We start from the raw sequence: 22145 nt of genomic DNA on the forward strand, positions 1-22145 counted from the left end.
TTGGTTTTTACACATTATTAGAAATCAAAAATAAGCCACCACCATAGCGGCATTAGAGCGGTATTATGGCGGTATTATAAATTCTTAATTAATAGTACGTAATAAATGCCTCAGTATATGAGGCTTCTAATATGAGATTTGTGCCTTGCCGTTGTTTGGTCATACGGTCCGAGAATATTTATACAAAGACACTGTTGGAGATTGATCCAACATATTGTGTTGATACAAAATGCGGCGAACACAATAAATGGATAATGTGTCCCCCATATAGGCGACTTTATATTGACGTAATAATAAACGAATCATCAACTTTCAAGAGAGTTAATATCCTGATTTAAGACTTCATAGTAATAATCTATATCAAACGATGAAAAAAAGAACAAGTTGATGTGCAGCATATTTCCAAATTGATCCGATTATTTCCAAGTTTTTCCATCTGTCTCTCGAGACAGAGATGCATGAAAAAAATAAAAAATAATTAATTAATCCACAATTAACGTCTTTCTTAATTAATTACTCCACCAATCCATCAGCCCCTAACATTCAGAATACGATGTTACGCAGGACACGATCAGAAGAAACATTAGCCACCCTAGTCAATCCCACCACCACAAACACCCCTCCTCCTCATCATGACAATCTCAGCCCCACTAGCGACCAAATATCCCTCTTCACCACCCAATCCGAAGAAACCCTAACCAATAACCCCCAGATCAAAATCATGAATCATCCACTCTCACAATTCACAACCATTCGAGAAATCCCCATCATTCTGACTTTCTTACATCCGGGAGTCAGTTTATACAAGAGTGCTGAATCTTTTGAAAGGAATGAATTGCCGATCTTGATTCGAGTACCGACGAAGAAATTAAGTTTGTTTAGATTGGGATTAGGGGTGCCGTTTTTGAATATACATAGATATAATGCAGACAAGCAACGGGTGGAGTTTTGTAGGGCGTGGTTTAAGATATATTCGACGAATATTACTTATTATATATTGGAATTCCCGGGTTTAAAAGGTGGAGATGGAAATGGGATGAAGGTGTATTTGATAAATAATAATAGTCATAAGCCGACGGTTGATTTTGAGTATTTGGATAGTCAGTTCCGGGTATTGGGAGTGACGGGGACGACGTCGACGTTTGGGACGAATGGGTTGATTAGGATGTATGTCATGAAATCTAGTGAGAATTTGTTGACTCATGAAGTATCGATAAAACCAGGTAGTGGGAGTGGGGGGAATAATAATAATAAGTTGAATATTGATAATAAATTATCTAGGATCATAAATAAACAAGATCGATATGCGATAAATGAAATGATTGGGAATGAGACGCCGTTGATAAGATTACCATTGGCGACATATGTAGATATGGGGAATGTCAAGATTAAGAAGAATTTCATTAAGAATGGAGTTATCAAATTGTTTGATTATGATGAGCATGGTGCCAGGGGTGGAAGTGATGATAATATTAGTGAGGAGTGTTTGATCTTGTGTTGTGTGATGTTGGTATTAAGAGAACAAGAGTATAGGAAATATAAAGGAGATAAGAAACCTCAAATGGTGTAGAAATGGAGATATTTGAATGGAGTTGGAAGAGATTCTATGAAATTGATCGTTAATGTCAGATAGTTGACAGTCCTACCTGGGGTAGCTAATGTATTCACGATAATACGACAATGACACTATGTGACAGTGATAATTACCTGACAGTGGGTGCTGTCCTTCATGACAGACTTAAAACCAGGTCATGACAAGTCATACCCCAAAACCTGGGCAATAAATGTGCAAAAGCGTGTACCGTACGGAACTTGTGTACGGCTGAGACTGACGACGGAAAGAAACAATACCTTAGCCACACCTCCTAGTTGTATTACCTTTACAATCAACATGTTCCTTATCTATCCCGAGCTCTCCCAGGTTCTAGAAAGACAACTCGAGATTAGCAACGATACCTACAATTCGCCTGTAACATATATCCTTCTATAAATAGACCAAAGTATCGATATATAGAGTAATGAATAGAAATATTGATACAAATTTGGCTGCAAAACCGATCGCGCAATTCATAAAGCCTTATCTTTCTTTATATGAATCCTCATTTTATCTCTAAGCCTAATCATAATCTTACAGGTCTATACCTAAACATAATACCTATCTGTATATAATCGAAGATAGACACTTCTTTCAAAAGAATTCTTGGAAGACAAAAACAATTAATAGATTGTGGCAAATGATTATTATTATTATTATTTTGTATAAATCCGCAAACGAAAAAGCGCAATAATTCGCTTATGTATCGCCTGGCGGGGGGAAGTAGAAGAATTCCGTAACAAGTTCTTGGCAGACATACAATAAGAACAATCATTAACTCTTCTACGTGTATGTAGGTACCAATATCTATCTCAAGGTTGCAATTGTTCTAATCAGCCAAGCGAGGGGAATGGAATATGAAGAAAGTGGTTGGTTAGTTAGGGTTGTGGAGAGACTAAACCTTAAAAAATGTCATCATCTACCACAGTTACAGTGGGGGGTGGAGTTGCTTATGGATAATTATAGCGGGGTGATACCCCAAAAATTTCATAGAAGAAACAAAGAAGAAGATCGTTGTTACATTTTTGGCATATTGGCCACACACTAACAAGAAATATAGTCATGATTTGGTTTGAATCTGATTGCCGTGGGTAATATGGTGGAATGAGATAGAGAGAGAGAGCGAGAGAGAGAGAGAAAGAGAGAGAGAGACAGTAATAACTCCGGCGAGTGTCTTCTATCGGTTGTTCTGACTTCGGAGTTGCCTTCAATTATGTATAGATATCTCTGGCTGCAAGATTCTGTAGATGATTCATTGATCTAACTAGGGTTTAGATCAGGTGTATTGAGTAGACTCCCCCACATGGGGGAAGTGGGGGGATAATAATTGGAATTGTGCCGTTTATCCTAATCAGACAATAAGGTCAATTGATTTAGATTGTACATATATAATACCCAAAGTAGATGCAGATGTTTTTGATAGATATGGAAATGTGAGATAGTGCTATTAATATATATATCTTGTATCTTTTAACTTAATCGAGTAATATTCAACTTGCAACGAGCGAGTAACACAAAAAAAGGAGGACTTTGGTTTTTTCAGACACAAAAACTGAGGACCCCTATCCCTTTCGTCAAAGTCCGAATTGAAACAAAGAGTTACCCTCTTCTAGAATGAATGATTATTATTCGTATTCATATTGTACATTGTATGATACGAACTAGGTACCACCACCAGAGAAAGTTAAGTGACAGTGAAGAGGAGGAGGAGACTAACTAAACAATGGATTTTATGTGGTGGGGGAAATAAATAAATAAAAAAATTCTCGGAGAGGGGAATTCTTTTGAAATTTTTTTTTTTATTTTTTTTTTTAACTTTAAAAAAAAAAAAAAACTTTACGAAGCGCAAAAGAAAGATTTTTCACTTTTTGTGATTAATCTCTTGCTACCAATTCTATACAATCGCTTATCATAAATGACAGCTGGTTCCCAATCAGAAGGAGTGAAAGGTATAAATAAGAGAGCGTCAGAGTCATTTTATCGTATGCCATTTAACTTTTAGTTATTTCACATAGACATCCCGCCGCCCACAATGATCAATACAGTCTTTATTCTTCTTTCAGGGTACTCCAAATCAAGGAGGTACATAGTTTTTTTTTTTTTTTATTTCATTTTTTAATTTAATTTATATTTTGCAATGGGGGGTAGAGAACTTTCTGACATTTTAGATTGCTCCACACCTGCAAAAAAAGATTTGTGTCTGAATTTTTTGCATCCATTTACTCTCTTTCTCTAGCGATTGTCATTACTGTACTTGTTCTCTTGAATCTGGGGGAAAGATTAAAGCATTAAAAGGAGGGAGGGGAGGCGGAAAACTAACCGCCATCTCCAATTATACAATTTTACCAGTCCGTACATTCATATATCACATAGGAATGGACAGCGTAGAGCAGTTGATATAAATAGGTTTCGCTTAAACTGGATGCGGAGTAAAAGTTTGATTCCTAAGCAAATGATTCATGAGAATGACTATATTTTTATTGATAAGCGATTGTTTATCTATTGCTAGTTACACAATTCCCTTTTTGATTTTAAACTGAAATTTCAATAGTAATCGTGGTCATCTGATGATGATTCAGAAATATCATTGGGATGTACTAGTTTCATTATTTGTCTTTGTCCGATATAATTTATTCGTAAGAAGTGGAATTTAATATTTCCTAAATAAAGAAAAAAAAAAGGACTAAAAATGTACACTGCGGGGATATTTCAAATTGTTCCCCATTTCCCCCCAGTCAGACACAAACCATTTTATTCTTATTAATAATAATTTTGTGTCTGACATATAAATTCTAAATAATAATATTCTCTTACTAAAACAATAAAAATTATGAAATGAATTTAACAAAAAAAGAGGAGGAAGAAATTTGTGTCTAAATATAAATATTAATTAACATCTCTATCATCAGACAGTAAATCACCACTGTCTATTTGAATATTCAGTTTAAAGAAAGAGAGAACGAAAGAGAAAGAGAACGTCTGTATCTATTTTGTCTGTCTGTCTGTTTGCAACCATTTAATCAAGAAAGCAGTTTTAATATTAATTGCAAAAATTTTTAATATCTTCAAACAACGCAAGGCAACTCCATACATTTTACAACAACTTGAATTAAACGACAACAACACTTCAGATGGCCACTCAAAAGAAATACATCTGTGCCTTTTGTGCCAGAGCATTCACTCGATCAGAACATAAACAACGTCATGAACGATCACATACAAATGAAAAACCATTCCATTGTTTACATTGTACCAGTAGTTTTGTTAGAAGAGATTTATTACAACGTCATTGTCGTACTGTTCATAATAGTCAATTAAACCCCAATACATTACCTTCTAATAAATCATTAAATAACCCAACTAGTCACGCTTTAACTGTTACATCAACTAGTGGTTCTACTTCTTCAAATTCAAGTGATTCATTACCTGCTAGTCCTACCAATCAATCAATGGTTGCACCACCACCACCTGCTGCTGGTCAGCATGGTGGTCCACTTATTCATCATCAGATTCCTCAACCTTTGTTGGCACAACGGTCACCTACTCAATTCAATCAGAAATTACATCAACAATTGGCAGCTGCTACTTCTCAAAATCATTTTTCTTTAGGATATGCTGAAGCTGTATTAGATACTCCAATGACTCCGGCAAATACCAGAAGAGATTCAATAAGTACTACCACATCAACCACTGCCAATAAGAGAAGAAAGAAATCAGTAGTTGAAGATACATTTGATCATTCTCATCATTCACATTCAGCACATGCTAAAGATTTGGCTAGTCATGATTTAATTCATTTATTATCCATAACCAAGAAACTTGAAAATACTTTAATAAAATTCGATCCAACTAATGCCAACCATTCTTTATCGGATCATTTCTTGATTGGGTATATCACTTTATCAAAACTGGCAAAGAAGGAATATAAAATATTTGATAAGATTTTGAAAGATTTGATTTATAATTTGAATTCGTTTTATAATAATAGTAACGGTAATAATAGTCAGAACGGGATGACATCTCCAAAATCAGGTGGGAATGGTAATGGTGCTGGTGGAGAACCTAATAATTTCAAAATTGGTATTATCTATTCAATAATCTCTTTAGGATTCATTATGAATAAGAATCCGAGTCGGGCTACTCGATTCTTTAAAAAGAGTTGGAATTTATTGATAAAGAAATTGATTCCACAATATAATAATAATAATAATTTATTGGATCAGATTGGAATCTTGACGAATTTGTTTATGTTGAGTTATATTTATTTGAATTATGATTTAGAATCTTATAATATCAATGAGAATGATGAGAATGATATGGTGATGCAACTGATGGATGACAATGAAGGAGAAGTGTATATCAATAATGAAGTCATATTGAATTATCTTAATGATATTAGTTTTATCATTATATCAAACTTAAAGGATTTAAACAGTGCTAATGATAATTTGGTAGATTTGAATATTAATTTATTTTGGACCATTTATATTATGTTATCGACATATATTAAACAAACCCCACCAAAGATATATCTGTTCTTTTTCAATAAGATTGTCAAGGGGAATGAAACTTTATTATCATTGATGAATAAATTCCTGAAATCATTTATTAATATGGATAGTAATGCTTCTGGACTGAATAATGATGAATTCTTAAAAATGATTATTGTGACTACTTTATCCAATGAATTGAAACGTCACACCAATGGAGAAGTCGCGGGGAATAATCACGAAGATATTCCACTTCTTTATGAATCCAAAAATTGTCTTCATAATTCAATCATCCTAATTAACAAATCCATAAACTTCCACTCCACCATCCATCGCTCATCATCAGAAGATGACTCAGATACTTCCTCCTCTGCCATCAAGTTATTCGAATTATTCAAGAAGAACATCATCATCAATAGTCCACTCAAATTCCATGAATTATTAAACAACTATCTATTCATCCCCCTGAAATATTATAATTGGGAATTACTCTCCCTCACCCTCCAAGAAATCAACATGAACTCTCCACTATCCCGCCAACTCATCCTCGATACCATTGGAGACCCAAATCTCACGCCAAATCTTGAATCTTCCCTCCGAGCCTTTTTCAACTTCAAAACCTGCCCCTTGGATATCAATAATAACTTATCGATAATTTCATACCCCTTGGTTTTCTTTGCTAATTATTTAAATTTGGGATTGGTTGATTTGTCAGGATTTAATTTCTTGGAATTGACTCAGGTGAATTTGTTTATGGTGGAATGGTATTGTATTATGCATAAAGTGTTGATTATGATTTGGTCGAATCATGAATTATTTGATGAGAATTATGTTTTGCTGAATTTGATATATTTGTTGTTGGATAATAAGGGGAGTTTGTTACATAAATTGAATTTAGAGAATAGTAGTTCTATTGGGTTGGATAGAGGTAATGATGGGGAAGAGTTTCAATTCAATCAGAAATGGTTTTGGATATTGAAATTGAAATTTCAATCGATTTTTGAAACTTGGTTGAATTTCATTAAATTGAATAATAATTCAAATGTTCATTTTAATAATAATTTATCAATATTGAAATTGAATATCTCGAAATTCATAAATGAATATCTTTCAACTGAAGGTCTTAAATTTATAGTGGAAGAAGAATCACAACAAATCACTCCACCCATAAAACATCAATCCCAACCACACCTCCAACAACACCAATCCCAACCACAACTCCAACAACAACAAATGTCATTCGGAATGACACCAACCTCATCTAGCAACTACATCCCTCTCCAACAACAACCACTGTACAACTTTTCCACATCAACAACCTTCCCCGACTACGACCCTCACTCCCGCTACACCGCCACCACCATGGGTCCCTCCACCACTTCCAAACGATCCAATTCCATCACACTAGGACTCTTGGCGCAAACCATCCAAGACGAAGCTCGATCTCCCATGACAGGCGCCCTTCTGACGTCGAGCTCGGCCAGTTCGATCAAACCACCCGCCATGTCGCATCATCATCTGATTTCAAGTATGCTGGGCATTACGATGCAGAGTTCAAATCTGGGTGGGAATGGAAATGGAGGGAATAATGGGGGAAAGATGAGTTATTATAGTAATTATTCGACATATCCCCCTCCACCACCTATTTTGTCGTCTATGAATAGTGGTAGTAGTGGTGTTGGGGGGAATAAGGATAGTGTGTTGTTGTTGCCGCCGATTTTGGCGAGTGAGGGTAGTAATAGTGGTGCTGGTGGGAGGAGACAGGAGGAGAAGTTGGTTGGAGGTGCAGGTGGGATGATGAAGAAGGATTAATGTGAGAGAGTTAGTTAGTTTTAAATAGGTTTTATATAGATGATATGTGTGCATATATATATTGGGATGTAATAAATATAAAACTGAATAAATAAAATGGAAATAAACCTATGGCATATGTAATAAATAAATAAAAGAGAGAAGAGATACCAGTAACATGTGTAAATAGTAGGCGATGGGAAGGGTCTGGCATTACAACTTTGGTGGTTCATTAATGATATCATGATGATAAGCTTTCAATTTCCAAAGATCTGAAATCTTGGAATTAATCTTCACCCTAGCTGTCTTATCATCCCCACCATCCAAATCACCCAATTTCGAATCCATAACATTCGCATAACAGTATTCAATTATATCAACCGGTAAAATAAACGAAAACCTAGCCACTTTTTCAACCAGTCCATCTTTTTCTCCTTCCTTATACAAATACGGCATCTTTACTTGTGCATTTGAACAAATCAACCCCAAGAATTGTCCTTGTTTATTAAACAACCCCCCACCACTCGATCCATTCCATGAACTTGCCGATGCGATGATTATACAATTTCCCAGCATCCCATAATCCCCAATTGGCAATTTAAACACCATATTAATCACCCCTTTTGATTCAATGGGTGATAATGATTTTGGCGAAAAGAATAAGCCATAGCTGGAAGTATATATCTCTTCACCAACTTCACAATCAAATTTCGGAATTATGAATGAACATCTATCCAAACTCCTGGAATGTTCCGGGGAGAGGAATATAAATGAAAGATCGATTTCCGGATTTGGTGTAATAACAATATCATTCTCGGATAATTCAATGACTTTGTTGCTTCCCTCTCCATGGGGGAGGTGGATCTGACACCTTCCTCCGTGGATATAGGCTTGGATAACGTGGTGGTTGGTGACGAGGGTTGAGTCATTGTAGTAGACGCATGTTCCCCAGGTGCCATTGCCCTTGGAGTCTGAGACTACCATTGGAAGAACCGAATCTGATTTGAAATCAGTCCCGGGGTGGAGGAGGGTGGTGGTGCCATTGGTGAGGGCTTTGTTTAAGGAATTTGATTTTGGTGGGAGGAAATGGTGCATGATTTGGAAGATTAGTTTCCAGGAGATTATGACTGTGAGATCACCGTCGCCATTTAGTTTACGGAGGTTTCCCATTACTAACCCCACGGACCCGCCTGGTGGGGAGTTATTGTTATTGGTGGTGGTGGTACAAGTACCTCCATTCATGTTTTCTAAGTATTTTATATCGGTGAAATAAAAGAGTTTCTCCTTCTGATCATTGTGATATTTTCCCCAGACATAATTGACAATACCTGAACTATAAAAATTACCAAATATTAATGAATTTGTAAAACTAAATGGTGATGATATGATATTTATTGAATCACCAATATTGATATCATCAGTCAAGATAAATTTCTTTAAATTAGAATGAACAATTTCAGCAAAATAATCATGTCTTGAAACAACATTAATCTTAAGGATTGATATATTTGAATATACTTTATTTAATTGATCATGAGGAAATACTTTAAACCCATTATTCTTGAAATATTCAAAATCTTGTAATACATCTGTCTTGTATTCTTTAGCAATAACTCCACGATGCCATACCACATCTTGTACGCTATTTATATGATGATTAATTAAGATTTTGTATCGATTAACATGTGGGATATGATTAACCGTCACGATAAAATCATCTATTATGGCATTATATGGTTCTGATTTAATAACTATATGAATACCTGATACCGCATGGGTTTCATCTTCAAGTTCATCAGCTGATGTTTCTCTAATGAATCGAATTGCTATTGGAAGGTATTCCCAGTGCATAACTTATTACTCTTTACTTGGGGTATATTGTTACAAAGAAGAAAGAACAAGTAGTAAGAAAGAAAGAAAGTAAGAAAGAATTATTCATAACGGATTAAATGGAAAAATAAATCATCCGATTAATTATTATTATTCTATTTTGTCCCCTGACTCCCCCAAATAAAATAGAAGGAATAAAAAATGTTCTCTGGTCCGAGGAAGAGTAAATGTAATGTTACATTATTATACATGTAATAGTTAACCTTAACACATCTTCAATGTTTATTTCAATGAGTTTTATCATGTGATTTGTAATTATATTCCTTTATTGTAGTATTGTACAATTGTATATTGTTACAAGTGGGACAAATCGTGGGGGATGTGGAGAAGGAATTTCTTTGTTTAAATGCATAGAAGTTTATAAAACTATTTTCTAGAAATTTCGTTCACGTGACAAGTGTCATGTCACACAATAGTGTTGTCATAATCATTAGTGAGAGTTAGTGACTGTACTCATAAGTTATAATATCACTTGCTTATATTGTCACAACCACAACCACGAAGGAAGAGGATTGTATTTTGTCCCCTTCGCATTGAGGAATGGAAAGGCGGGGACCAACGAATTTTTCACCTTAATTATAGTTTCATATTTTTATAATTATTCATTAATTATAATTATATTTATCAATATTTACAAAACTTTAACAGATGTTCAGGTAGCTTAATTGGTTTATTGGATTAGAAATCAAATTTCGTTGATATGATTCAAGTTTCATATCGTGGTGACGATATCAGTATTCACCAACCCGTAGAAGGTTCCCACCTAGTGAATCTGACATGCTATTGATGGTGGTTGGATAATTTATTCAAACGGTCGCAAGTCCACGGCCGAAATGCCTATTATACTTGAACCAGTCTTAAGGAGTATGAGGAGAAGCAAAAGCTAAAAAATTGAATTATAATTAATATAAACACAATTAGCTTGACGTTATTTCTTGAATCCAATCTCAATTTTCACCAATGAACTCCTAGATTTCATCATCATATCCACAGATGATAATTTGGCAATGAACCTTTCATTCTTAGTCCTAGCTATATCGCTATTCTTATTAATGATAGTCCAAGCAATATCAGATTACTATCAACCTCTCGGAGTTGACAGAAGTGCCACCACAAAAGAAATCAAATCAGCCTATAAGAAGCTCGCGCTCAAGTACCACCCTGACAAGAACCCAGGTGATGTTACAGCTTTCGATAGATTCGTCGAAATCGGCAAGGCTTATGAAGTTTTATGCGATCCTGAACGAAGGCCAAGGCATGACGCAGAGCGAAGACCGACACATGAGGCGAAAAGAACACCAACACATTCCCAGAGACCGAAACAGTCTCAGCAAACACGGAGGCAGTCTCAGCAAAAACGCAAGCAGTCTCAGAAAACACGGAAGCAGTCCCAACAAACAAGGAAACAATACCATGGACAAAAGACGACACATGAGACTGAACAAAGCAACCATTCCCCCTTGTATGTTATAGGGGTTATAGGATTTTTTGCCATAAGGTATTTCTGGTTTCTTTGACTTACAAAGCCATGAAAGGTGATGATGTTCTCCGTCAATAAAGAAGTACGAGACAAACATATATAGAGTTTGATCAATATAATAAGGTATATCTTCTATAAATACATATCAAAATAGTACCAAGTTATGGGGAAGGCAGCTCATGGAGAGAGATAATAGATAAGAGTAAATATAGTGTGACATTAGTCATGTGATTTGTGTCATATGACAATAATCATGTGACATGAAAAATTTATAATTTTTTAGTTGACGTGTCTCTACAAGATTTCCAATCTCATCTAGTAATAAATTACATCTCACATCTTTCATTAATTGACAGTTCCCATTTCATACATACAGAGATAAATTGAATTTGAATATGCAACTATCATTCATATTCACCGCGATATGGCTCTTCATAATAACAACAGTCTTAGCAAAAGCAGACTATTATCAAATCCTCGGAGTTGAAAAAGACGCCAGTGAGAAACAAATCAAATCCGCCTATCGACAACTCACACTCAAATACCATCCCGACAAAAACCCGGGCAATGATAAAGCCCATGACAAATTCATCGAAATCGGAGAAGCATATGAAGTTTTAAGCAATCCTGAAAAAAGACGTAATTATGATCAATATGGTGATCCTGAAGGCAGACCACAACCAGGTGGTGGTGGTGATTTTGGTGACATGTTTGCGCAATTCTTCGATGGCGGGGGACAGGGTCGTCGTCAACAACAACCAGGACAACGAAAGGGAGAGCTGATCCGGGCCGCGTTAGATGTTGCACTTAAGGATTTTTATAATGGGAAAATCGTGGAATTTGATGTTATGATGATGAATGATTGTGAAAGTTGTAAAGGTACCGGATCTGAAGATAATCAAAAACATACTTGTCCTAAATGTAAAGGACAAGGTGAGATTCTTATCCAACATCAAATTGCTCCAAATATGATTTCTCAGACTCGACAAGTATGTCCTCAATGTCGTGGAAAGGGGAAGGTTATTACTCATCCTTGTAAACAATGTCAAGGACAGGGTGTGGTTCGTGGACCTAGACATTATGATATATATATTAAGCCGGGACAACCTCGAGATTCTGCTCATGTGTTGGAAGGTGAGGGTGATAAGAATCCAAATTGGATTCCTGGGGATTTGATTATTTTGTTTCAAGAAAAATTGGATGAAAGTTGGGGTTATAGAAGGGTTGGAAATAATTTATATCGTACTGAACCTATTTCATTGAATGAATCTTTATATGGTGGTTGGGAAAGACAGATAAAGTTTTTGGATGTTGAAGATGATATTATTAAGTTGAGTCGTGGTGTTGGCGTGCCTGTTGCCGATGGAGAAGTTGAAGTACTTGTTGGGAAGGGAATGCCAATACTTGTAGATCATGATGAGGAAGAACAATTTGGTGATTTGTTTATTGAGTATAAGGTGGTCATACCGGGTGGATCTCCTAATAAACAACAACCAAAAGCAAAAGCATTTGTCGCTGGTGGTGTTAAGAAAGATGAATTATGATAATTAAATATAGATTATAAATTATAAATATAGATTATAGTTCTAGATACTGACGTCATTATTCTGTAAGTATTAATATGTATTCATATGCGCTTTTTTTGGATATCGTTTATCTGTTTATATCGTTTATCCGGTCACAAGAAAATTGTCTCTGTAAACTGCAGGGATTTAAACTTAGATCCAGACTATGAATGGTTATTGATGTAATCTAAGCAAGATGGGAAGTTCATTGATTGTTTAAGAGTCTTCCATAGAAAGCTAATGACTAGCGGGTAGTGTCCTGACTAAGAAATGGTAAAAAATAATTATTAAAAATATTATTTAAACAAAAATCTAAAAAAATAAATCATTAAGATGCGGCTTAGGTTTTCTTCTGGTGGATTAGATAATTTAGTAGTAGTAGATAAAACATCGCTTTAACTTACATAAGTCTATGCTGTTTTATATTGAATACGAGTATTAAGTACAGGGTTGTTCATGCTATAAGTGCTGATAATTTATGATATCACAAGATTTAAATATGCTTAATGGGTTATATATCTTGATTTATATGGAGGGAGAGGGGGGATTATATAGTTAGGGTTTTTGGGAGAAAAGGGTGGGGGGTTAGGATGTGGGGCAAATTTATTATTTAACAAATGTGAGAATAAAAAAAAATAATAATTTATTTTATAAGTACATTAAAACAATCGCTTAATAATATTTATTAACAAAAACTTCAACTGAAAAAATCCCCTTACTTTACTTTTTGACTTCTTTTCTTTCTTTCGTTCTTTCTTTCTTCATATCAAATAACTTAAGATGACATCATTTGTAGATAGAACTATTGCTACTGCTACTACTTCTACTCCTACTGCCACAGCTACTACTACGACGACTATTGGAAAGGACGCAGCAACAACATCCTCATTATCCATGACTTCTTCATTATCTAGTTCCAGTAGTAGTGTATTTGCTCCACAACCAATAGCACCAATCCCTACAAAACTAAATGATAATGAAGCATTATCCAAGATGGAGAATTCAATAACACCAAGTCCAACTCCAAGGTCTACACCATTTGGAGTTCTAATAGATGATTTTAATTCTAAATATTTACATGAAAAACATTTAGTTGAAGATATAGTTGAGAAGCCAAAAGAGCAAATGCCAAAACCACCGCTTCTTGGGTTGAATACAGGAGAAAGAGGTGATACTCCTACTTGGTTAATATCACTGACATTTGTCGATGAACTTAAGGAGACCTTACCTTTAATATCTCATGAACATGCAACTACTTATGCCATTATAACTCATTATTTAAGTAATGAATTATTTTATGCCAATAGTTTAATGAATATTACTCAACTGTTTCTTAATCATGAATTCAATTCATTTGGTGATAATTTGATATTAGATCCAAATATTCCCAAAACAGCAAAACCATATCATGGAGATATTATTGATCAATTAAGTATGATTTATGATTATATAATTGAATTAACTTCGATTATTGAGATGTTTAATGATATCTTAAGAGCAAATATTGATATTGATGAAGTATCATTTATAAATTTAAAGACTATCAAAAGTAAATTAGAATATTTGGTTATGTCATATTTATGTGATGGTATTCATGATGTAATGGATAGTATAACTGAAGGAATATATGAATATAATTTATATATTGAACAATTGAGGACAAGTGAAGAAGCCAAGGGAGAAGAAGTAGAGGTTGATTATGATGAAGATGATGGAAGTTCTTACTCGTTAATTAATGGTTTATATGATAAGATTGAAAATACCCTTAAATTAAAGACCGATAAATTAACTAATAAAGATGTACTGAAGTTTTATACGTTACTTACTTATGGTATCATTGAGAATGAAGAATGGAATGATTTAATTAAGAAATTGAAAGCTTTGATATGACCCGTCCCAGGGTGGTAGTCCCATACCCCACAACTCAGAAAGTAGTAGTAGTTTAATTAGTATATAAAAAGTATATAGAGAAAAATCAATATCTTCCTTGGAGTAAATAGTGGTTAAGTCTGAGCTTATCATTCTTGTCGGGAGGGTTGCCTGTAGAACCATTGATGTTTACATGTGATCAGCCGTAGGTCGAATATTTCACCTATCAGTCTGAATTATATTGATTACGTAATCGAAATATTGCCACTATAAAAAAAGATCCACATAGAGAATTGAACAATTAACTGAATAACCTTTTCTTCTTCTGCCTTAAAGTAGAATACTATACACACTACATATATATATATATACAACAATCAAGAGACAAGCACTGTAATGACAAGAACACGTACAATTAGACAAAGAACAACAATTTTTAATCCTCAATCTTCTCATGAAGGAATTATTAAACATTTAAATCAAACTAATCTTCAATTACAATCAATTGATAACATCAACAACAACAACAATCAATTTATAATTGAAAATAGATATACTATAAAGTTAGATACCAATCAACAATACAATCACATTGGACAATTCCGTTTACAAACTAAATTTAATAGAACTAAAGATTTAGGTGATAAAATATTCCCAACTGAATTTAATCATGGTATAAATTTATATATCAATCCTCATTCTCGGGTTCAAACTGAAGAAGATGTAGTGGTATTCCATAAGCAAGTTAAGAAATTATTATATGAATTAATTGGTATTGAAGTTGATAACTCTATGTTAATAAATAATCATAACTCATTATATTATCATAATGTCAATCCAATTAATTTAAATACAACTCATGAATTATTTAAAGGAATGAAACTTCTTGAAGAAGATGATGATTATGAAGTTATTTTAAATGATGATAAGCTAGTCATTCGACAAGTCGTCCGTGATGTTTCTTCAGTTCAATTCAACACTGAGGAAGGGATATATAAAGAAATTGGATTATTTTTAATCGATAATTCTATTTCCAATACTAATGATGATATTGTCTTGGCTGGACTTCGAGTCATTCTTGACAATAATAACGAATCTGAATCTAAAAATGTCCATCAGACAATGTTTCACATAAAGCCAAGACATAGATATTTAAACACTAGCATTCATTCCGAAATCATTCCTAAGACTGGTCTTCATCCAATTCTCAAAACTACATTCCCAAACAACGCCAATACCACCACCACAATTAACATCACCGATGACGATGTTGAAGAATGCAGATTGTATTATTATATCAACCTAGAATCATCCTTCATATTTGATCAATTCCAATCCATACCGGAAAACTTCAATCTAATTATCAATAATGGAATCAAAAATCTCGAATTACCAAATTATAAAATCCAAAATTGGGGTAATGAAATTTTATTCGAATCAAATCAACCCTTTTCTAATGTTCCCAATCCCATTGAATTCACATTACATTCAAGATATCAACTCCCAAATCAATCCCGGGCATATACGAAAATATCCAATTCTTTACCAATGATATTCGTGGGATGTAATGTAAATGAAGCAAATTTGTTAGATAAATCTCCCTTTGACACTCATAGTTCAATTGGCGGGAATTATGAAGTATATTTCACCCCTGATACTGTGTTTTATCATTTTGATCATGATTTGGAATCGAATGTTGTGGTGGAGATTCCGAATGGGATGAGTCGGTTTGAGGATGTGAATTATGTGACGACGTTGGCAGTGGTGGTTGGGATGGGGATGGTTTTGGTGGCGGTTTTGATGAAGGTGTTGAAGAGAGGTGGAACTGGTGAAGTTGTTAGTAAGCAGAAGAAGAATGAGTAAGAGGAATTGTGACTGTGGTTCGGAGTTCCGAGAGAGTTACTTATTTTGGAAGGAGTACAAAAAAGAAACTACCGAAAAAATAATTGTCTCGAAAATTTTCTCATGATGAAAAGAAATTTCGTAATACACCCATTTGATTGTGTGGCTTCTTTACTACTGTGGAATCATTTAGAATATCAAATCAACTTACACAAAATCGGCCGTTATTACTAATGGTCTTACTAATCTCATTCCCAACGCCTTGTTCTTACTATCATCACATAAATATTTAAATAAATCTCTTCATCTTTTCTTATCTATTTAGAATTTTCATAAATACATATCACCATCATCATCAAAACTATCACCCATCATGACTGTCACCGCAACCGCACCTATCGCTCCATTAGGCAACACCAAATTATTCCAACCCATCAAAGTTGGTCGTAACACATTACCTCAAAGAATCGCCTTTGCTCCATCCACCCGTTGTCGTGCCACCAAAGACAACATCCCAACCGATCTTCAACACCAATACTATTCCGACAGAGCCCAATATCCAGGCACATTAATCGTCACCGAAGCAACCTATACTTCGGCCCAAGGGGGTCTTAATCCATACATTCCCGGTATTTACAATTCCGAACAAGTTAAAGCTTGGAAAAAGATCAATGAATCAATTCATGCCCAAGGATCATTCAGTTCGGTTCAATTATGGTATTTGGGTCGAGTTGCCGATCCTGCAAGTTTAAAAGCCCATGGGTTGGATTTTGTCGCTCCATCTCCGGTATATTTCACTCCGGAATCAGAAGCTGCGGCTAAGGCTTGTGGAAATGAGTTAAGAGCACTCACGACGGATGAAATTGAGGATATTATTGAGAATCAATACCCTGCAGCGGCTCAAAATGCATTGGATGCCGGGTTTGATTATATTGAGATCCATAGTGCTCATGGATATTTATTGGATCAATTTTTGAATTTGGCAACGAATAAAAGAACTGATGAATATGGTTATGAAACTGTTGAAAATCGGGCTAGATTGTTATTGAGGATCATTGATAGATTGATTCCCATTGTGGGTGCGGATAGATTGGCGGTTAGATTATCCCCCTGGGCACAATTTCAGAATGTTGTGGTTGAAGGTGAGGAAATACATAAATATATCTTAACCCAACTCCAAGCCCGTGCTGATCAAGGGAATGAATTGGCGTATGTTTCATTAGTCGAGCCAAGAGTTCAAGCATCATGGGATGTGGCGGAAGAGGATCAAATTGGGTCGAATTCTTTTGCGTCAAAGTATTGGAAGGGGACCTTTATGAAAGCGGGAAGTTATACTTATGATGCACCTGAATTTAAGACAATGTTGAAGGATTTGGAAGATGATAGGACCATGATTGGGTTCTCAAGATATTTTATTTCTTGTCCTGATTTGATTAGGAGATTGAAAGATGGATTGAATTTGACTCCTTATGAAAGACCAACTTTTTATACTCAAGATAATTGGGGATATAATACTTGGAATAATTATGGTGAAAATAAAGAATTTATTGAAGAAGATGAAGTTAAAGTCTTGGGTAAAGTAATTGCTTAAAGTTTGTAGTAGTGTTTTATTAGATGTTAGAAATGTATTTTTATTATTATTGAATCAGTTTAAGTTAATTCAGAATATGTAAGTAAAGAATATAGGGTGTGAATACATATAGTAGAAGTACCATGAAAGAAAGAAAGAAAGGACTCCTAAAAGGCAGAGTTTTCTCAGCCGCTTGTTTGTTCTAAACACCTACTGGTCACGTGCCCTATGGGGTGGTATGATAATTAAAGTTTTCCAACCTTCTTTTTATTTAATTTATAAATTACCTTTTTCTTTCTCTGTCGTTTATATTTATCCGTTTACTAAGAGTATATAGTATACAACCCCGCTACTTCTTAGGTTGCTTACAAGAAAAGTTATCCTGAAAGAAGAAGAAGAAGAAGAAGAAGAGTAATAATAACAATGAAATATGTGTACATCCTACTAACAGAATGAAACCAAAAGGATTCCCGATATACCGGAGTTATCACGGAGTTATCCAAATGTTGTCACAAAAGACATAAATCCGGTGGTACATTTCCAGAAGAATGTGGCTTATCAAATCTTCGGAAAAAATTTAAAAATCCGTTGCGTCGATTTTTTTTTTTTTTGTTGGGTGGGACAGATGTGGGGGAGCCAAGATATCTATCAGCATGATCAACTCTATATAAACCCACCCCAAATTCTCCCAAAACTATCACCATCATCACCACCAATATTACCACCTAACCAATTATGTCAGAATCTCCATTATCAAACACCCTTCTCTTCGAACCCATCAAAGTCGGACACGCCACCTTATCCAACAGAATAGTCTACTGTCCCACCACCAGATTCAGAGCCGCCAGTGAACATCCCCATGTCCCTAATGCACCACGTCATATTCCCCTGGACTTAATGCAAGACTATTATGTCGACCGAGCCCAATATCCAGGAACATTATTAGTCACTGAAGCCACGTTGATCTCAGATCGTGCTGGTGGATATGATGGATGTCCCAAAATCTCCACGGCTGAGGAAGTACGTGGATGGAAGAAGATTGTGGATAGTGTGCATGAACGTGGATCATTATTGAGTTGTCAGTTATGGTTTTTGGGTAGGGTTGGGTTTCCGCACATTTTAAAGAGTCGTGGATTGGATTTATTAGCCCCATCGGCGATTTATGAAGATGATATCAAGAGAAAAATGGCCGAAAAGGCGGGGATGAAGTTGAGAGCGGTTACCGAGGAAGAGATTAAGGATATTATATATCATGATTATACTATTGCTGCTAAGAATGCCATGGAGGCCGGGTTTGATTATATTGAATTACATGGAGCTCATGGATATTTCATTGATCAATTCTTGCATGAATGTTCAAATCAAAGAACTGATAAATATGGAGGTAGTATTGAGAATAGATGTCGGTTTGTTTTGGAATTGATTGATCATTTGATTGAGGTTGTTGGTGCTGATAGATTGGCGATTAGACTTTCTCCATGGGCGGAAGTTCAAGGGATTGAGGAAGATGGGAATCCGATTCCGACTTTTTCATATTTGTTGGATCAATTACAAAGAAGGGCTAATCTGGGGAAGGAATTGGCATATGTTTCAGTAGTTGAACCTAGGGTGCAAGGAACTGTTACGGCCGATATTAATTCGATGAAGGGGGATAATAAGTTTGTTGAACAGGTTTGGAAGGGGACTATTTTAAGAGCTGGGAATTATACTTACGATGCTCCTGAATTTAAATCTATTAGAGAAGATGTTGCTAATGGAAGAACATTGGTTGGATTTTCGAGATTTTTTACTTCAAATCCTGATTTTGTTTATAAGTTGAAGAATAATCCAAAATCTTTGGTTCGTTATGATAGAAAAACTTTCTATGAGGCTCATAATTGGGGATACAATACTTACGTTAATCATGGCGAGGATAATACGTTTGAAGAACATGTTGAAAAGAAGAGATATCCAAAGATCATTACCAATAGAGACGCAGCTAACTTATAAACATTTGTTAGAGATGTATATTATTATTAATTAATAAAAGACTATATAAACCCAATTACTACTACTTCCTCTTCTTTTGTCTTTCCTTCTTTCTCTTCTTCGCTTCTAAATTCTTACGTCTGTTTCTATTTCTATTCCTCTTCCTTTGTGTTTCAAACCCATCATCGTCTCCATCCTTCTCCAAGTCATCATCCTCAGTTCCATTCTTCACTTCTACAATTCTATCTGATTCCCCGGCATGTACTTTGTTTAACAACTTATTTGCAACTGTACCAAAAAATGTTGAAGAATATCCAGTCATATTAGAAATCCAAGATTTGGCACTTTCGGGTTCGACAAGTACATCAATTTTCGTAGGCTGAGACGAACTATCATCAAGACCGCCAAGGAAATCTCCGGGAATGGTATTTCGTTTAGGTGAAGATTGTTTCAATTTGGAAATAATATCACTGGATTCAACTTGTATGGTTGTTCCTGATAAGATTTGGACGTTTTCTTTATTATTATTCGATTCCATTATTTTCTTAGCGGTTGTTGTTGTTGACCATTGAGATGCGTCGTTTTCTTTCAAACTATCCGCCGCATTGATCATCTCAAAAGGGAAAACTCCATCATTACCTTCTGGTTCTTCATTCTCATCTTGTTCAAAAATCGATTCTTCATTCATATTTTCTCTATATGAATACTCTCCATCTTTTCTCATACTCTTGGAAACAATCTCAGTTTCGGTCTGACAATCATAATCACACCAAAGCATCTTCCCATCTTGCTCCATATATTGGCTAAACTGACAACTATCAAATTCACCGCCACCTTCTCCTTCTCCTTCTCCTGCACTTTCGCCAATTTTGTCAAACCCTGACAAAGTATTAAACTTCTTAGATCCCCGTTTGTTGCTGCTGTCATATTCCAGTGATGTTCTAAGATAATATTGATTCATGAGTTGTTCTCTGTTGGATGTGTCTTCAGATCTAGTATTTCTGGAAAGTAACGACCTGAGTCTAGAATGTGATCTGTGTAGGATATTCTCCGTTTCTGGTTGTTGTTGTTGCTGTTTGGGCGTTGGTGGAGTTTGATAGATTTTTGTGAAACTTGGGGCTCTAAATTCCTTATGTGATGGTGGATGTTTTGATTGTTTGAAAAATGTTGTTTTGGTATCAATAACTGGTTGTTCTTCAACTTCTTCTTTTTCCCGGCTTGTTTCCACCTCTGGTGTTTGTTTATTTTCTTGTACCTCATCTGTTCTATTAAGCTTATCTTCTGACTTATCTTCTTCATTCTCTTGTGTGTCGTGCTGTGTTTCTTCACAACCACATCTCCAACTACCATAATAATACTCGACAGGCAATGGGGGTGGTGGATGGAAATGAAATGGATTCAAAGTATGAAAAGCAAGGTTTTCCTGTGGTTTTTGACAATTTCTTTGTGTACAACTATGAAAATGCTGATTTGGATTAGAGGAGAAACTAGGATGTGGCACTGGTGGCGGTAGTTGTGCTGGTGGTGGTGGTGGTGGCGGAGGAGTAGAAAGATGGATGGGAAGGTACGGATTATATCCAAATGGAATTGAACCATGATAATTTAGACAAGGATGTATATTGCAAGAACGGGTTTCATCCTGTTGTTGTATGTTTGTGGTTTGAATTGGGGCAAATAGACATGAATTATTATGGTTTGATTTAGTAGTTGGGTATTGTCGTTTTTGAGTAGTTGTTGTTGATGGGGGTGCTACTGGCACAGGAGGTGACACATGCTGAGGAATTTGATGAAGATGATAACATCCAGTAGTCCACATTATGGAACTTAGATAAGGAATGTTATTGGCAAAAGAATGGTTGCAAAATATTGTAAAGATTTTTGAAATGGAAACTTTTTTTTGTGGTTATAAAAAATTGCAAACAGTTTTGATGCATTATTTTTTGCAACCATTTTAAAATAAATGCCACGGGTTTCAGAATAAAAAGAGAATGAGGCAACAATTGTTTCCTATAAACATTTATTTTCTATTGGGAAGTTTCATTTGGCTTATCTTCATTCAAAGACTGTTCAAGTTTGGTGATTTGAC

The 22145-nt window shown here is 35.2% G+C and overlaps 9 protein-coding genes across 9 annotated transcripts; 7 read left to right on the forward strand and 2 right to left on the reverse strand. All coding sequences in view use genetic code 12, as the record gives it.

The window, feature by feature from the left end:
* Positions 1-553: 553 nt before the first annotated feature.
* Positions 554-1570, forward strand: J8A68_000798 (uncharacterized protein; the record flags this gene model as incomplete). The annotated part of the gene is made up of 1 exon (XM_049410512.1): positions 554-1570. The coding sequence occupies one exon, from the start codon at positions 554-556 to the stop codon at positions 1568-1570; it is 1017 nt and encodes a 338-aa protein (XP_049265824.1).
* A 3155-nt stretch (positions 1571-4725) lies between these two features.
* Positions 4726-7896, forward strand: TRY5 (Try5p; the record flags this gene model as incomplete). The annotated part of the gene is made up of 1 exon (XM_049410513.1): positions 4726-7896. The coding sequence occupies one exon, from the start codon at positions 4726-4728 to the stop codon at positions 7894-7896; it is 3171 nt and encodes a 1056-aa protein (XP_049265825.1).
* Positions 7897-8088: 192 nt separating this feature from the next.
* J8A68_000800 (uncharacterized protein) lies at positions 8089-9726 on the reverse strand (the record flags this gene model as incomplete). Its single annotated transcript, XM_049410514.1, has 1 exon — positions 8089-9726. The coding sequence occupies one exon, from the start codon at positions 9724-9726 to the stop codon at positions 8089-8091; it is 1638 nt and encodes a 545-aa protein (XP_049265826.1).
* Positions 9727-10817: 1091 nt separating this feature from the next.
* J8A68_000801 (uncharacterized protein) lies at positions 10818-12789 on the forward strand (the record flags this gene model as incomplete). The annotated part of the gene is made up of 2 exons (XM_049410515.1): positions 10818-11227; positions 11745-12789. The coding sequence occupies 2 exons, from the start codon at positions 10818-10820 to the stop codon at positions 12787-12789; spliced, it is 1455 nt and encodes a 484-aa protein (XP_049265827.1).
* An 801-nt stretch (positions 12790-13590) lies between these two features.
* Positions 13591-14700, forward strand: J8A68_000802 (uncharacterized protein; the record flags this gene model as incomplete). The annotated part of the gene is made up of 1 exon (XM_049410516.1): positions 13591-14700. The coding sequence occupies one exon, from the start codon at positions 13591-13593 to the stop codon at positions 14698-14700; it is 1110 nt and encodes a 369-aa protein (XP_049265828.1).
* A 375-nt stretch (positions 14701-15075) lies between these two features.
* On the forward strand, positions 15076-16542 carry J8A68_000803 (uncharacterized protein; the record flags this gene model as incomplete). Its single annotated transcript, XM_049410517.1, has 1 exon — positions 15076-16542. One exon carries the CDS (start codon positions 15076-15078, stop codon positions 16540-16542), a length of 1467 nt encoding a protein of 488 aa, XP_049265829.1.
* Positions 16543-16894: 352 nt separating this feature from the next.
* On the forward strand, positions 16895-18112 carry OYE2 (NADPH dehydrogenase; the record flags this gene model as incomplete). The annotated part of the gene is made up of 1 exon (XM_049410518.1): positions 16895-18112. The coding sequence occupies one exon, from the start codon at positions 16895-16897 to the stop codon at positions 18110-18112; it is 1218 nt and encodes a 405-aa protein (XP_049265830.1).
* A 714-nt stretch (positions 18113-18826) lies between these two features.
* Positions 18827-20080, forward strand: J8A68_000805 (uncharacterized protein; the record flags this gene model as incomplete). Its single annotated transcript, XM_049410519.1, has 1 exon — positions 18827-20080. One exon carries the CDS (start codon positions 18827-18829, stop codon positions 20078-20080), a length of 1254 nt encoding a protein of 417 aa, XP_049265831.1.
* A 61-nt stretch (positions 20081-20141) lies between these two features.
* Positions 20142-21875, reverse strand: J8A68_000806 (uncharacterized protein; the record flags this gene model as incomplete). Its single annotated transcript, XM_049410520.1, has 1 exon — positions 20142-21875. The coding sequence occupies one exon, from the start codon at positions 21873-21875 to the stop codon at positions 20142-20144; it is 1734 nt and encodes a 577-aa protein (XP_049265832.1).
* Between the last annotated feature and the right edge of the window lie 270 nt (positions 21876-22145).

The sequence above is a fragment of the Hemisphaericaspora subhashii genome (genome assembly GCF_019202705.1).
Source record: "Hemisphaericaspora subhashii strain CBS 10753 chromosome Unknown scaffold4, whole genome shotgun sequence".
Lineage (NCBI taxonomy): Eukaryota > Fungi > Ascomycota > Pichiomycetes > Serinales > Debaryomycetaceae > Hemisphaericaspora > Hemisphaericaspora subhashii.